The sequence below is a fragment of the Oncorhynchus mykiss genome, chromosome 13, assembly GCF_057628025.1.
Source record: "Oncorhynchus mykiss isolate SJ-2025 chromosome 13, ASM5762802v1, whole genome shotgun sequence".
In the NCBI taxonomy this organism is placed as follows: domain Eukaryota; kingdom Metazoa; phylum Chordata; class Actinopteri; order Salmoniformes; family Salmonidae; genus Oncorhynchus; species Oncorhynchus mykiss.
This window is the reverse complement of record NC_143034.1, coordinates 57,061,741-57,079,795: the sequence shown is the minus strand read 5'-3', so window position 1 is coordinate 57,079,795 and position 18,055 is coordinate 57,061,741. Positions and strand designations below refer to the sequence as shown.

General features: G+C 43.1%; 1 protein-coding gene across 1 annotated transcript; it reads left to right on the top strand.

The window, feature by feature from the left end:
- The first annotated feature begins 291 nt into the window (after positions 1-291).
- Positions 292-16,085, top strand: LOC110486618 (serine/threonine-protein kinase SBK1). The gene is made up of 4 exons (XM_021558361.3): positions 292-633; positions 6,184-6,422; positions 11,653-11,855; positions 12,260-16,085. The coding sequence occupies exons 2-4, from the start codon at positions 6,236-6,238 to the stop codon at positions 13,043-13,045; spliced, it is 1,176 nt and encodes a 391-aa protein (XP_021414036.2). The 5' UTR covers positions 292-633; positions 6,184-6,235; the 3' UTR covers positions 13,046-16,085.
- The last annotated feature ends 1,970 nt before the right edge of the window (positions 16,086-18,055 follow it).

Here is an 18,055-nt window from a genome sequence, read left to right as displayed (position 1 = left end):
GGAAGGGATCATAAGCAAGCAATTCATTGTAAAATCTACACCAGTTGTATACAGCGCATGTGACAAATACAATTTAATTTGATTTTGACACCTGCCGATGCCAACACCTGTTCCACACACATTTGTAGGCTATTTAAACGTCATGGGTCAAATATTACTCAAATACATGACATTATATCTCCTCCACTCGTTTTTTACTTGTTGTTTATTCCCATTGCGCAAAGAGAGAGAATGTTGGGGATCTGTATGGAGACACAAGACCCCCTCCCTCCCATATGTCGCGCCGCTGCTGCTTCGCTCTGCTCTCCGATTGGACCGCCGCTGCGGAGGGCTGGCGTTAATTCACCCTCGCTGCCTGGCGGTAGTTACATCAAGCAGCCGTGGGCCGACAGAGACAATAGGGCAAGTCAGGCTGACAGAGGTACTGACGAAGCAGACAGAAGCACCAGCAAAGTGATATTATTGTGCGCCGCTGTGCATATTGGCAACAAAGCGTTGAATCTGCACTATTCAGAGACACGATTTTGCACAGAAAATCAGACCAGTCCTGTAACGGTTTATCCTGCTATACAATTAAAGTTTCTGCTGAACGGAATGACAGCACCAGCTATTGCATGCAGCGCAATCTGAGAGGTAAGAGACATTGATAACAAGGAATCATCATTGTTGGTTGGATCATAACAATTTCAATCAATTTATCAGTGCTTTTATTTGGATTTTATAGACCTGCTTGTTGATTTTGCATAATGTTTCACACATTCATTATTCCTGCTGGTCTGTTTTCATCCCGTAATGGCATGTTTACAAGCAAGTCGATGTGCTTTAAAATATGGTTTAGAATTAGCTAGGTGGTTTAACTTGTGTGCTTACATCTCTCAAATGGTTATTTGTTGTGCATTATTGTCTTACAGTAACCTATTATTTAATACATCTACGGCATCGTAACATGTAGCCTGAGACCAGGATAGTCAACAGTAGGAGAAGGACAATGGGTATGATAGCCTATGGCCGAAGCTATTTGGATTGATAGCATCATAGTGAAATAGCCTTCCAATGAATTGCAGTGATATTTATGTCTATTAATAAATACCTGTGTAGAAGGCCATTTGAAATGGATATGATGCGCTCAAGTGCTACATCTGTCATTGTAAACTGTTGTGTGTTGGTGTGGATGTTCCTATGCTCCTCTCCTCAGTGCCTTGTCTGTTCGCACGCACGCACGCGCGCACACACACACACACACTCACACACACATTTACCTTTTAAACAAATTATTTTTCTATTCTTAAAACCTACAGTAAAGTTCCATATGAATCCTCCTGTAGACACAACATGTCATTGTTCTCCTCAGACGCTGTAGATAATAAATAGTGTCTGACGATAATCGTGCTTTGTCTGTGCTGGGACATGTGATCCAAAGACGTGTGTGTTTTGTGGCCACTTAACCAGAGCGTTCAGAGGATATCTATTCTAACCTTTGCCTTTGTCATCTCCATCTCACACTGGCCATACAGCAGTGTGAGATGGAGAAACAGCTGTAGCATTCAGAGCATATGCAAACTATATTCTTTGTGAAGTGTCCCTCACTGACTATACTGTAGATGTAATGGGGATCATATTCAGATACTCAGCATTACCCAGCGCAGCAGGTTGGATGGCTTTCCTCTCAGACAGACAGTGACAGTGTTATGTAAGCAATGTGAGTGAAAACAGTTGACTTTGCTGTTGGTGGAGGTTGGAGAAACCCCTCTGGGGATTTTGAATGGTTTGTGAGAGACAACAGAAACCCATCCCTCTCTTACGACGCAAACTTAATTCTAGATGTACCGTTATATCATTCAAATTGTGAGCTTTGTGATTTGAGAGCTGCTGGTTTGGGGGCATTGTGGGTGTTTTCTTACTGGCACTCACCTGTTTGTATTTGACAATAATACGCTAAGGGCATCAAGGTGCCAGTCTGTCTGGCATTTCTCCTTGACTGTGAGAGGAAACAACAGTGGCACCCAGTTCACCTAGTCCTTGGGATATAGCCTATTGTACTATTGGACAGACCCCAGGAGAAGGACTTCTGCACTGTTCTATCTTTTGGTCTAAATTGCTCACTGTTACAACACCAAATAAACCATGTTGACCCTTATTATTCATAGGTGTTATGAGTCATGACAACTAAAGCACCCTCCACACAGGCTGACCTATTCTGCACATTAGTTCTGGTACTATACAAACACACAAAACTATATTCACATCCCCTAGCTGTTTGGAAATGTAGGACAATGTACTTTTTTGAGGATGGCAAAATGGGCTGTGTTAGATTCGTTCAAACATGTACAGCAAATAGAGGCGAATGGCCCCCACTCCTCAGTTAAACAAAGAAAACAGTACATTGGCTGGATGTTCTGTTTGGGTTTAGGACATACTCCAACAGCCTGCCAACATGGTCAATGGCCCAGGTAATTGAACTATCTACCAGACCAGCAGAACTCAAGTTGCAATCTCACTGCATCAACGGCCTTTCGTCCAGTAAAGCTGTAGTATGACTTCTCTAAGTAACTGATACCTTTGTTAGAATACCTACTGCACTGAACAACAACACAGAGGACATGCTATGCACACACAATTCACTGTAGATGGATGCTGTGTTGCATCCATGGATGAATACATTTTACAACATCAAAGACCATGTCACAGTTCCCATTTGAAAATGGCTAAATGGCTAAGCAAGACAAGGCAGTGAACGTGTGTTACAGAGGACATGGGACACATTTATAAGCGTGCCAGACTCCTCATTTAATCATGGACTGGGCGGCAATCATCCACATCGTAACTGTGGGAGACAGGCAATGCCATGAAGAATAAATCACAAAACTGTGATCCCATTTCAGTTCACAGCTCAGTCTCTTGATTTGTGTAGATTTTGACATGTTAATCAGTCATTTACATTGTTGTTTCCCCTCTAGAAAATCGTACTTAATCACATTAAATCTTACTAACAAAGCTTGATATTCACAATTTACACTGCATATCTACAAATGAATCACTCCGGCTCATGTTACAGTGATGGTAACATTTTGTAGGTGGATTACCTCTTTACTCCCAGATCTATTGATTAGACATTAGACATTATTATTAGGTGTAAATACTCAAGAATGGACCTTGGCAGGCAGCATTGATCAGCTGGCCAAGGCAGCTCTTGCTGTGCTGCTCTTTCTGTTGTGTGGGGTGTGTTTGTGTGAGTGTAAATGTGTCTGCGTGCACGTGTGAGTGTGGAGAGCAGGAGGCAGATGACCATTTCTCAGCACTTTGTGCGGGTTGTCACGTTTCCTACCTATAGTCACATAGAACCCAGACTGTAAGTCAATATCCCTGGCATCGCCAGCAATTAACTACAGCCTGTCTGCCTGCCTGTCTGCCCTCTATCAGCTGTGAGCTGCAGCAAAGCGACAAAAAGGTCCTCGGTGTCCAGGCTTCTCACTGCACTACCCAGCCCCTCCCCCACCTGCAGTACTGCCCCTTGGGCCCTCCAGTCACCAATCGTCATCGACCACCTTTTCTCCAGTGTGTTATGCAAAGACCAGCGTCACATGGGGATACAGAAGGAGGAAGGGTGGGGATGAGGGCTGTGACTCAAGGTACACCAGTCAAACTGTGCTCCGTCTGTGCTTTGAATACAGATGAGCTGAATCCCATTGAGGAGAGACATGGCACGGTGGTCACAGTGCTCTATCTGTGTGACAAACAGAGCTTGGTGCTCCCAGAGGTCCTCCTGGGAATTGCGGTGGCATGAATATTCCGGGACGGGGTCTGGGGGCATGAATATTCCGGGGACGAGGACTGGGGGCAAGAAGCGGGGACGGGGACTGGGGGCATGAATATTCCGGGGACGGGGACTGGGGGCATGAAGCGGGGACGAGGATTGGGGACATAAATATTCTGGGGACGGGGACTGGGGGCATGAAGCGGGGACGGGGACTGGGGACATGAATATTCCGGGGACGGGGACTGGGGGCATGAAGCGGGGACGGGAACTGGGGACATGAATATTCCGGGGATGGGGACTGGGGGCAGGAAGCGGGGACGGGGACTGGGGGCAGGAAGCGAGGACGGGGACTGGGGGCATGAATATTCCGGGGATGGGGACTGGGGGCAGGAAGCGGGGACGGGGACTGGGGGCATGAATATTCTGGGGATGGGGACTGGGGGCAGGAAGCGGGGACGGGGACTGGGGGCATGAATATTCCAGGGATGGGGACTGGGGGCAGGAAGCGGGGACGGGGACTGGGGGCATGAATATTCCGGGGATGGGGACTGGGGGCAGGAAGCGGGGACGGGGACTGGGGGCAGGAAGCGGGGACGGGGACTGGGCGCAGGAAGCGGGGACGGGGACTGGGGGCATGAATATTCCGGGGATGGGGACTGGGGGCAGGAAGCGGGGACGGGGACTGGGGGCAGGAAGCGGGGACGGGGACTGGGGGCATGAATATTCTGGGGATGGGGACTGGGGGCATGAATATTCCAGGGATGGGGACTGGGGGCAGGAAGCGGGGACGGGGACTGGGGGCATGAATATTCCGGGGATGGGGACTGGGGGCAGGAAGCGGGGACGGGGACTGGGGGCAGGAAGCGGGGACGGGGACTGGGGGCATGAATATTCCGGGGATGGGGACTGGGGGCATGAATATTCCGGGGATGGGGACTGGGAGCAGGAAGCGGGGATGGGAACTGGGGGCAGGAAGCGGGGACGGGGACTGGGGGCAGGAAGCGGGGACGGGGGGCATGAATATTCCGGGGATGGGGACTGGGGGCATGAATATTCCGGGGACGGGGACTGGGAGCAGGAAGCGGGGACGGGGAGCAGCGAGGGAGCGGGCCTGGTGGCTGCTGTGGGGCTGAGTCAGGGCTGCAGCAGAGGAGAAGAGCTTAATTACCACTGTTTGACTCTCCTTTCATCTCCAGACTCTTTGATATGACACAAACCATGCAGAAGTGTGTGTGTCTGTGTGTTTGAGGCACTGGTTCATCTTCATATGTAGAAGAGAAACAAGACTGGGCTGCCTAGGCTGTTGTGTGTTTTAATAACCTTGTCAGTGGGATGCTGACTGGACTGCTGCTAGTAGTCATAGTACTGCTCTGATGGACAGCCAGCTGGCTCCCCTGTTGAAACAGCCCCCTCAGTGAATTGTCACACATGTACAATGCATAAACTCACTGAAAAATAAGTACACACACACACACACACACACACACACACACACACACACACACACACACACACACACACACACACACACTGTGGAGCCATCCCTGAGGCATACACAGATGGATTATCCACAGGATGTCTCTCGCATCCTGTCTCATTCAACACATTCTTATCTTCATTAATGAGAGATGGCACAATTCTGCTGTACCATCAGGGCCGTGAAGTTCATTCAGTCATTCGGAGATTTGTCTGCCCTGGGTGATGAGAGAAAGGATATTGCAAATGAGTGTTTCTTGGCTTGTCGTTACATGGTCTTGGATCAGACGGCCGACTGAAACAGATCTGCAGTGAGCTGAGCTGACAAAATTTCACCGGCAGGCAAGATAATGAAAGTGCCTGTCAAGAATGAACCACTGTTGTCGCTGTGTCTCTCCTTTGCCATGCAAGTGAATGTTGAGTTGATGCTCGGAGTAATTTGAGGCTCAGACCTAGACTAAAGGTTTTATGGATCTCACATAACTCTAACAGGAGACATTTTGAAACAAAGTTTTGGAGGGCACAGAAGAGTAACAGAAGACGCATAGCCAAATGATCTGAATCCAGAGTGCGAGTGACTGATTAGTGAAGTGGAAAGGGAATTAGCTGTCTCTGGTCTTTCCTCTGCAGTGGTTGTGTGTTTCCCAGCACTGTTCTCTGGGTGGAAACTGAGGCCTGTGATCTCGGTCACTTGAAAGGGGCTTCACACAGCGGAAAGTAGATCTGTGTTTAACGCAGAACGCAATGCTTACATAAGAGCTTATTTGTCTCGAATACAAAACACTCAGTGTCTTTGATGTTGTCGATAAGCGAGGTGTGTGTCTCTCCGTGTGTAGAGAGAGGTGAGACACAAAAGCCATTGGTGTATCCACCATTTTCATTGTATAGGCACGTAGCCTATCTCTCTTTAACCTTGCATTCCTTCCTGCTCCTCCTGTTAACTTCTTTAGGAACAACAGCAGTCACCAGATCCCTGTGCTCCAGGCATCTCTCCCAGGCAGAATGAGCTCCTCTCCCCATGGGTCCCACGGGTCTGGGTCCCGCACCTCCATCGACATCCTGGAGGAGCTGCAGCTCATTGCTGCCCAGAACCTGGAGAAGCTAGACATCAGCAAGTACTATGAGGTCATCAGGGAGCTGGGTAAGGGTACCTATGGGAAAGTGGACCTGGTCATCCACAAAATCAGGGGTGAGTTTGTCTCTGATGGAAGCTACCTGCGCCGTTGAGAATAACCAATGTGTTGTATTCATGTCAGTTGGTCTATTGCAGACAGACCATCAACAGAGCTCAACAAAACAGAAACATTGCTTGCTGATGTGAAAACAACCAAATCATAATTTTTTATGGGGTTTTATATCAGTGTTTACAATCAGAACATTTAGATTCACTCCAGATTCCATCTAAAATGTGTTTTTTTACATGTTTTCCACGGCCACAGTAATCTTACACATCTTTGAAGTATTTAGATCGCTCCACTCTTTAAAGAATTCATTTGTGGACCATAATTATAGTGAATGCGGCGTCCCTAGTTTCGGAATAGCAGTGAAGCACAAACCCCATCCAGATTGCTTATCAAAATGACCCATTTTAGCAAATCTTTTCAGCCTTTATGACATAAAATGCAAGACAAAATGTCAACCATCTGCTCAGTGCACTTTACAGTCTTGTTTAATAACCAACTCAGAAGTGTGTGGGGGGGAGCAAATTACCCTCCTACATCTAGGGGAATAATGACACAAGCCACCAAAGTGTACAGTTTGTCCTCCGCTCTTTTATAAAGCAGTGAAAGGAACTATCCAAAACAACTATCACTGGGTTGTTTTAGACCTAAATCATGTCCAAAACCACTATCACTGGGTTGTCATTAGACCTAAATCATGTCCAAAACCACTATCACTGGGTTGTCTTTAGACCTAAATCATGTCCAAAACCACTATCACTGGGTTGTCATTAGACCTAAATCATGTACAAAACCATTATCACTGGGTTGTCATTAGACCAAAATCATGTCCAAAAACACTACCACTGGGTTGTCATTAGACCTAAATCATGTACAAAACCACTATCACTGGGTTGTCATTAGACCTAAATCATGTACAAAACCACTACCACTGGGTTGTCATTAGACCTAAATCATGTACAAAACCACTACCACTGGGTTGTCATTAGACCTAAATCATGTACAAAACCACTACCACTGGGTTGTCATTAGACCTAAATCATGTACAAAACCACTATCACTGGGTTGTCATTAGACCTAAATCATGTACACAACCACTATCACTGGGTTGTCATTAGACCTAAATTATGTCCAAAACCACTATCACTGGGTTGTCATTAGACCTAAATGATGTACAAAACCACTATCACTGGGTTGTCATTAGACCTAAATCATGTACAAAACCACTACCACTGGGTTGTCATTAGACCTAAATCATGTACAAAACCACTACCACTGGGTTGTCATTAGACCTAAATCATGTCCAAAACCACTACCACTGGGTTGTCATTAGACCTAAATCATGTCCAAAACCACTACCACTGGGTTGTCATTCGACCTAAATCATGTCCAAAAACACTTACATCCAGGCTGTGTCACAACCCGCCGTGATTGTGAGTCCCACAGGGCGGCGCACAATTGGCCCAGCGTCATCAGTGTTTGGCCGGTGTAGGCCGTCATTGTAAATAAGAATTTGTTCTTAACTGACTTGCCTAGTTAAATAAAGGTACAAAATAAAGTATTTACCCAGCTCTAGGATCCCACGCTGCCATGATATTACATTCCCCAATTCAAACATTTGACGCTATCAGCTCAGGACGTAAATAATGAAAAGATTTCTTGCCGTCAGAGATGTGTTGAATAGTTTTTATATGATGACTTCTTAATCATGCTGCTGTGTAATTGGGTTTTAGTGAGGCAGGCCAATTTGCTACCCTATCAAAGCTCTGGGAATTAGGGTGGCTCTAAATTTGGGTATGAGTATAATCTCAGATTAGCATGATTCATAGGGGAGACCAATCTTAATTTTATAGTTTGATGATAGCTTTGATAATGCTTACTCAATCCATCATACAGGTGGATATTAGCTTGAATGTAGAGCTGTAGTTCTGGAATAATTCATTGCATATCAGTCATCATGTGGGATTACCACAATTCAGCAAAAATGTATATTAGGAGATCAAATAATTTTGACGCAAGCTATCAAAACAGTTCTTCACTTTCTAATCTGATTTAGTTAGAATTAATATTCACAATTTGTTATATCCATCTAAACCTCTTCAAAATGTACAGTATGATCAATTAATATTTAGTGTTCACTTGTGTATACGACTATAGAGAGACAATATTAGTTATCTTGTATTTGCAGTGCAAATATTTTCCCGATACAATTTTCTCTATTGATTTTAATAGTTCAACATTCCGTTTTTACCAACATTCCGTTTTTACCATATCAACGATCATATATCATTTGCTGTAGTTTTAGTTTCATTTATTCACACAAAAATAGACAATTGAAAGACAAACAGTGACATTAACAAAACAAGGTAGAGTAAAGATGTGTGCAGGTGGTTAGAAACCCAAGAGGACTTTTATGAATAAATACACAGTGCATTCAGAAAGTATACATGTTGTGTTACAGCCTTATTCTAAAATGGTTTAAATAAATACACAGTGCATTCAGAAAGTATACATGTTGTGTTACAGCCTTATTCTAAAATGGTTTAAATAAATACACAGTGCATTCAGAAAGTATACATGTTGTGTTACAGCCTTATTCTAAAATGGTTTAAATAAATACACAGTGCATTCAGAAAGTATACATGTTGTGTTACAGCCTTATTCTAAAATGGTTTAAATAAATACACAGTGCATTCAGAAAGTATACATGTTGTGTTACAGCCTTATTCTAAAATGGTTTAAATAAATACACAGTGCATTCAGAAAGTATACATGTTGTGTTACAGCCTTATTCTAAAATGGTTTAAATAAATACACAGTGCATTCAGAAAGTATACATGTTGTGTTACAGCCTTATTCTAAAATGGATTAAATAAATACACAGTGCATTCAGAAAGTATACATGTTGTGTTACAGCCTTATTCTAAAATGGTTTAAATAAATACACAGTGCATTCAGAAAGTATACATGTTATGTTACAGCCTTATTCTAAAATGGATTAAATAAATACACAGTGCATTCAGAAAGTATACATGTTATGTTACAGCCTTATTCTAAAATGGATTAAATAAATACACAGTGCATTCAGAAAGTATACATGTTATGTTACAGCCTTATTCTAAAATGGATTAAATAAATACAAATCCTCATCAATCTACACAAAATACCCCATAATGACAACGAGAAAACAGTTACATTTTTTATGTGCAAATGCATTAAAAATCAAAACAGAAATACCTTATTTCCATAAGTATTCAAGACTCTTTGCAATGAGACTTGAAATTGAGCTCAGGTGCATCCTGTTACCATTGATCATCCTTGAGATGTTTCTACAACTTGATTGGAGTCCACCTACGGTAAGGTAAATTGATTGGAAATGATTTGGAAAGGCACACACCTGTCTATGGTCCCACAGTTGATAGTGCATGTCAGAGCAAAAACCAAGCCATGAGGTTGAAGGAATTGTCTGTAGGGCTCCGAGACAGGATTGTGTCAAGGCACATCTGAGGAATTGTACCAAAAAATGTCTGCATCATTGAAGGTCCCCAAGAACACAGGGGCCTCCATCATTCTTAAATGGAAGAAGTTTAGAAAGACCAAGACACTTCCTATAGCTGGCCACCCAGCCAAACTGAGCAATTGGGAGAGAAGGGCCTTGGCCAGGAAGGTGACCAAGAACCCAATGGTCACTCTGACAGAGATGGGAGAACCTTCCAGAAGGACAACCATTTTCTGCAGCACTCCACCAATGGAAGCCACTAGATGGAAGCCACTCCTCAGTAAAAGGCACATGTCAGCCTGCTTGGAGTTTGCCAAAAGGCACCTAAAGGACTCTCAGACCATGAGAAACAAGATTCTCTGGTCTGATGAAACCAAGATTGAACCCTTTGACCTGAATGCCAGGCATGTCTGCATGCTCACTACTTTATGCTCTGACCAGAGCTGAGGTGATGCTATTGGAGAAGCTTCTCTTTTCCCCTGAGCTCACAGTGCCACTGTGGCACCAGGGAGAGACAGACATTGAGGCATTTCAATCTGGCAATTTTCCATCTCCTAGTCTTGACCTTGTCCCCTTCCCATATTTCCTCTGCTAATTTCTGTTTTCCTGTCATTCAGGGAAATAGGCTGTGGTCGGTAGAAGGTTCTGAGACGTTTCCTTCCAGATTGCTCTGCGCTATTCCTCCCAGACGACATAATCCATGTCACGCTTCCTGTGTCTTTATGTTAAACACTGCATATTACAAACATTAGGAACACCTTCCTAATATTGAGCTGCCCCCCCCCCCCTTTTTTTACCCTCAGAACAGCCTCATTTCATTGGGGCATGGACTCTACAAGGTGTCGAAAGCGTTCCACAGAGATGCTGGCCCATGTTGAGTCCAATTCTTCCCACAGTTGTGTCAAGTTGGCTGGATGTCCTTTGGCTGGTGGACCATTCTTGATACGGCTGGGAAACTGTTGAGGGTGGAAAAACCCAGCAGCGCTGCAGTTCTTGACACAAACCGCACAAACCGGTGCGCCTGGCACCTACTGCCATACCCCATTCAAAGGCACTTAAATATTTTGTCTGCCCATTCACCCTCTGAATGGCACAGATAAACAATCCATGTCTTCAATTGTCTCAAGACTTAAAAATCCTTCTTTAACCTGTCTCCTCTCCTTCATCTACACTGATTGAAGTGGATTTAACAAGTGACATCAATAAGGGATCATAGCTTTCACCTGGATTCACCTGGTCAGTCTGACATGGAAAGGTGTTCTTAATGTTTTTTATACTGAGTGTATATGAATCACAAGGATTTACAGACAGGCAAAGGAAAAGCAGCTCTCCCTCCCAATCATTGGCTCTAATTTTATTAGTGTTGCACTTACTGGCTCTATTTCAGTACGTGTTTACTGCAACACTTTTGTATGTAATCACTTTCAATTTACTGCCAAATCCGCTGCATCAAAGCTGAAGTGCCCATGCAGCCCCATCCCCTCCCCTCTGTAGGTAAAGAGGATGGTGTCATGACTAAACTATTCTGACAGAGGCTTTGGAATATTTATAAATCCCTCTCAGCGAAAAAAAATGTGGTCTTGGATGAAATCCTGTAACCTCACTAAATTGAATTAATCCCAGACAAGTTTTGTAATTCATATCAGTTTAATTTATTTACAAGCCTAAATTTGGAGCATCTAACTGTCTCATAGGACTCATAGAACATTTCTCATCAAGTACTGTACATTATGTTCTAGGCACTAAGATGGCTCTGAAGTTCTTGAGGAAGAAAACAACCAAACTGAAGAGCTTCTTAAGGGAGTACAGCATCTCTCTCTACCTGTCTCCCTGCCCCTTTATCATCAACATGTTCGGCATTGCCTTTGAGACAGACGACTACTACGTCTTCGCTCAGGAGTATGCCCTGGCAGGAGACCTCTTCGACATCATTCCCCCTCAGGTGTGTTCATCTGCTGTTACAATAGAAGGCTCTCAACATAATGTCTGAAATAGGAATAACATAAAAGCTGTTTTATTTCCAGCTGAAGGATAATGTACAGATTCGACATGATAAATGTTCATGTGTAAAATTAATGTGAGATATTGGTGCTGTATATCTATTTTTAGAAAAAGCTCAGATAGCAACATAATCCAAGTCATTATCTAACCACCCCGTCATCCATTGAAGACTATTTATAGAAGGTCTATAACTAATGTAATACCTGATAACCCCTAGTCAACATGTACAATGGAGAGTTACATAAAATCCTTGGCTTATGGCCAAACACACATTCTCATGGACGGAATAAATATTTTACTTGTTGGTGGATTGTTTGACCTCAGTGTGTACTCGTCTCTGTTTAGGTGGGTCTTCCAGAGGCGGTGGCTAAGCGTTGTGTCCACCAGGTGGCCATCGCCCTGGACTACCTGCACTGTAAGAAGCTAGTCCACCGGGACATCAAGCCTGAGAATATCCTCATCTTTGACAAAGAGTGCCGTAAGGTCAAGCTGTCAGACTTCGGCATGACCCGGCGTGCCGGCTCCCCGGTGAAGCGTGTCAGCGGAACCATCCCGTACACGGCACCGGAGTTATGCGACGCCTCGCAGCACGAAGGCTTCTGCGTGGACTACAGCACTGACGTGTGGGCCTTCGGTGTCCTCCTCTTCTGCATGCTCACCGGCAACTTCCCCTGGGAGAAGGCCCTGCCGTCGGACGCCTTCTACCAGGAGTTTGTGCGCTGGCAGCGGCGCCGGACGGGCACGGTGCCCTCTCAGTGGCGTCGCTTCACAGACGAGGGGCTGCGCATGTTCCGCAAGCTCCTGTCCATTGAGCAGGAGCGCCGCTGCTCTGTTAAGGAGGTTTTCAGCTACTTCAACCACCACTGGATGCTGGACACTGAGCCGGGCAGCAGCAGCGTTGCGGGAGGAGTGTCAGTGGGCAGTGGGCCCCAGGTGGAGCTCAGCTCGTCGTCATCTGAAGAGGATGTACTGGTGGACAGGCTAAAGCAGCAGAGCCTGATAGAGACCATGGGCGGACACTACTCCTCCACCGGCTCCCCCTCCTCCACCAGCAGCTACGAACGTGTCTCCCGTGACAACGGAGGAGCCGGACGCATCTTGGTGGCCACGCCCATTGAAATTTGTGTGTAGAGATTGGCTATGTGCACACACATACACACACTGTATAAACACTAACATACGAAGGTCAAATAACAGAGAAAGATCTTCCTGGTTAAAGGAAGAGGTGGGAGAACAACCTGGTCTCATAGACTAGAAGTAACATCGTAAATGTAAATCCTCGACACTGAAATTATTATGATATGTTACTTTTTGTATGGTTACATAAGACAGGTGGTTACTTAAGGCAAAAACGAAAGTAGGGTGGTTGGTCGGGTGTATAACTCGAATGTCTAGCAACCCAAAGGTTTGCAAATTTAAATCTCATCACGGACAACTCTAGCAACTTTTCAACTACTTACTAGTTTTTAGCTACTTACCATGTTAGCTAACCCTTCCCCTAACCCTGACCCCTAACCCCCAGCCTAGCTAGCATTAGCCAGCTAGCTAAAGTTAGCCACCTAGATAAAATTCGTAACATATAGTACGTTTTGCAAATTCGTAACATATTGTACGTTTAGAAAATTTGTAACATATAATACGAAATGTAATTTGTTATATATCATACAAAATGGGTGATGGACATCCACAAATTATACATACCATACGAAACGAAGCGTAGCATATCATGCTAAATGGAGTGTCATGGATTTATGTACAGAGTAATACGAAATTCTCTGAGACCAGGTTGGGGAGAAAGGAAGATGAGGAAAAATGATGGTTGGTGCTTGAAGGAGGTGGTTGTTTCACTATAGATTCTGACAGACATTCCTATTGACGATTAACTCTGAGGGAATTACAAAAGACAATCACAACCAGTACTGATTACTGAACAGATGTGTGGGCGTCTGCAGGCATTTATTGATGTATTGTACTGTAGCTATATCCAGACTAAAATGTACAACAATATCAGACAGAGACAACAAACATGTGAAGGACAAAACAAGCTTTTACAGAACAGCAACATAATGTCCTAGTAAGTTGTATTGGAGTTCACCAGATCCTATCGTAAAGCAATATGTTCAAAGCAACTTCTCTGCAAAAATGACTTCTCTGATAAATGGCTCATGGAATAATGGAATAAATGAAACCATTTTGAATCTGCTGTAGTTGCACCAGTAAAAGATAATTGGAGAGTGTAAAAGTTGGCTGTCGTTGTGACTTTTACCATAGTGCAATGTGAACCAATGGTACTTTGGTGTGTTTGTATTGTATACCCTTATGTTCTGTGGGTATAAGAGCTTTATGTAATGTCGTTTTTGTTCATATTATTTATTTGAGTCCTTGATTTCTGAACATATATTTTTTCTATTTATTTTCTAAAGTAGCATTAGAGATTTGACTTGTTTTATACTTTACGTTTGCCAGTGTTTTACTGCTAGTGCAATTTAAGCAGCTATTTTGAAAAGGGAAACTGCATTTGACCTTCCCCCATAGCAATGTCATATAATCCCATGGAACTGCTTTTCATCTCATGTGAATGGATTATGTTGATGTTGGCCATTACCTCTTTAGCAGTAGCTATAGTGCATTATTATGTCAGTCCGAGTGTTTAGTTCACCTCCTCTTGTCTGCGTGCTATGCCTGCTAGGCCTGGTACACCATGACAGTAATGCAGTAATGGATAAGAACACCGATGCTGACTTTAGGTGATAGCCTGCAGTAGACATAACCATTAGAAGCTTAACGCTACTATGGTTTTACTTTACTTTATTGACTGTTGTGTCATGGTGACATGAGGACGAAATGTTCATGTTTTATGTAAAGCATAAAGTGGTTTCATTTAGAGTTTTCTCAGGTATACTCTTTATAATGTATTATACCATATACACACCATATACATCCTCTTTTAGGGATCATTTAAAACCTCCAGCTGAACCTACATGTTCTGTGGGCATGTCGTACCATAACTCATTTCTTATCTTTTAGCTTTTAACAGTAGGTAAAAAGGCAGAATCCTACAAATGAATTTCCTTGACTGGTCTCTTATTTTATACATTCGTTTGGTAAATTTGTACATGCAGATGTCAGATGAAAGCATCAAAGGATGAATGGATGAGCATTTTCTTAATTGCATGGTTAATAAAGAACACGTGTGAAATCAGCTCGTACAGTAATCGTTCAAAGTGAAAAATATGTGCAAAAAAATAGTTGTATAGTGACATTTTGCTGTGGCACAAATTTGCATAATTTGATATTGTTCTCAAAACAAAATCTAGGGCTGAAATAGCAAAAAAGAATTGTTCCATTGTGTTTGACGTGCTGTATTTGTATAGGCTTCCATCACAAGATCACAGACGATGTAGTGGGACTATGGGGATACTACCTACATGTCCTCAAGTACGTTTGGGATGTGACTTGAATTATTTGTTTTATTTTGTGTGGCTTACCTTTGAAATGGAAACAATATAAAAGGTGGAAAACAGGATGGGATACTGGATATCATGTCCACCATGGAAAATCTGAAATACATGAGGCATTTGGGAGAAATGCACAACAGTTCATTCTAGAATAGACTCGCCTCTCTCTGCGTGTTGTGTTTTTCAGAAATGTTTGCATGAATCAATATTGCTCTGCAGGAACGCTGTTGAAATAAATCTCTAGAGTGAAAAGTTGCAGTATTTATTTTTCTGCTACTGGAGAAAATACTTATTGTATGTAAACAGAGGCAAACACACTGGGCCCATTTCCCCCTCTGCCACACCCACCACCCCCTCAGAAACACACTAGACTGATCAGGAGAAAAATTAATTCAGTACTTTTTTGTCTTTAAATAAACATCAATGCATTTTGAAAGCAGCAGTCCAGTTCTGTTGCCTCTCAGCTGCTGATATATTCACATGAGTAGATATTTCATAAATCTGTTATTTATGTGTTTTGTTATTAGTAACGTTATGGGATTGTCTTGTCTTTCTGTCTTGTCTTTCTGTGCCGTGTAATTTTGTTGTGGAGTTTGTCTGTAGAACATGTGCTGCCAGAACTCATCTCTTATTCAGTCCATCCAATAGAACGCTGTCTTCCCTAAACTTTCCTCTCCTTTCATTCAAAATGAAATAAAGCAATCTGAAATTAAGCTTGAATCTGTTGGGTGGCTTTGAAGTGTGCGGTGAATGAGAGGCTGCAGCATGGCTGGCTGGTGGCGACAGAAAGGAGATGTGCTACTAGACTAGATCACGGTGGAAATGACCACTCTGTGTTGTGTTGAAAGTATAATTCATCTGGATGAATCATGGTTCTGGTGTTTATTTAAAAGGTATTTTAGAGAGCCCACTCAATGACGCCCCACTCAATTCTGAAACCACTGATGCATTGTTTCTGTTCAGTTGTGATGTACAGTAAAGTGATTTAATCCAAAACAGGGCTGGTCTGTATTATACAATCCCAGATGGGATGTTGGCAAATGTGACCCAGGATTTCTAGCGTGATGAGCCAAGTAAAGGCCGCCAGCCAAACTCCCGATCACGCCCGGTTGTGATACAGCCCGGGATCAAACCTGGGTTTGTTGTGACACCTCTAGCACTGGGATGCAGTGCCTTAGACCGCTGCACCACTCGGGAGGCCTGAAAAATATTTGATATTCTTTCTGGGGCCTACATTGTGTATCACAATGATGAAGCGTGTGAAGATAATGAGAAGGGGTGAGTGAATAGGTTGAGCATCAGTGCTTGAGACAACCAGTACCAGGGCAGGCCTGTGGATCCGATTGGATGCAGCACAGCAGCTCACCCTGGCCAAGGCAGTGCTGCTGCTGCTGGAGTGGAAATCATCAGGACTGCATGTTCAGCATAGCAATTATTATAGAGCACTGCACTGCACACCTCACTGCCTCTCCACTCCACTGTCATGTTTACTGTCTCTACTGTAGCTGTGGCTAGCAGGGGGAGAGCGGCTGGGAGGATAACGGTTTGATACATCCTTAAATACTATCTGAATGTTACTTCTAATGAAAAAAATACAATGATGTTCAGTCTCCTTAGCTAATCATGCACACAGAGTGTAAGACCACAGAGATGACCTGTACAGATGTAGGATCTTAATTCAATCACCCTGTTGCAGGAAAACTTGTAGTGTATTCAAGGTTTAAAAAGGCTTCTGAAGTTTGTAATTTCCATTTTGAAAATTCAGACCTGATTTTGTGTATCAATACCGACAGAAATGTCCATTAGTTATAATCCACATTATAATTCCCATTTCCTGTTGCTGCAGGATTGTTTTCCTGCTGTAGCAAACTGGCTCAAATTAAGATTTGACATCTTTCGATGTGAATAAAAAGAGTGTGATACTGTATCCAACTCTGAGGGATATTAAACTGGCCACAGTGTGCCTGTTTATCCTGAAGAGCCTTTATAAGAGCCTTGAGCAAGTGTGTAAGAGTGTGTGAACTCATTGCCAAGTAGAGAGAGGAATGGCTTACAGGTCCAGTGGAACTGTACATTTCATCTCCAAGTCCTGGAGGTTGGAAAACCTTGAGGGGTAAACATGCAGGAGGCTTTTCACATCCACAAGAGTATATTGTTGGGAGCAAGTCCTCTACATATAGACATCTCAAATCAAATCAAATCTAAAATCAAATCACAGTTTTGCAGATGTTATTACAGATGCAGCAAAAATACTTATGATTCTAGCTCCAACAGTGCAGCAATATCTGCCAATACCAATAGACACATAATCCTAAAATTAACAAAAATAAAAAAGAGGGAGAACAAGAAATTAAGACATATCACACAGAAAAATATGTTTGGCAAAAAATAGATAACTGGTGTGAAATGGACTCAAATTATAAAAATAAAAAAATATGACTCAGATTATGAAAAATGATCTGACTCAGATTATGAAAAATTATCTGACTCAGATTATGAAAAATTATCTGACTCAAATGATAAAATAATCAGACAAATTATAACAAATAATCTCTATTAGGAAATTCTCCATGAATAACTATTTTTCAAAGAGTAGATAGAGTCATGGTCACACGACAATAAAATATTAATGTGAAGGCGATTCCACAACTTCTTTCACTGAGGATACTAGGTCATTGAACCC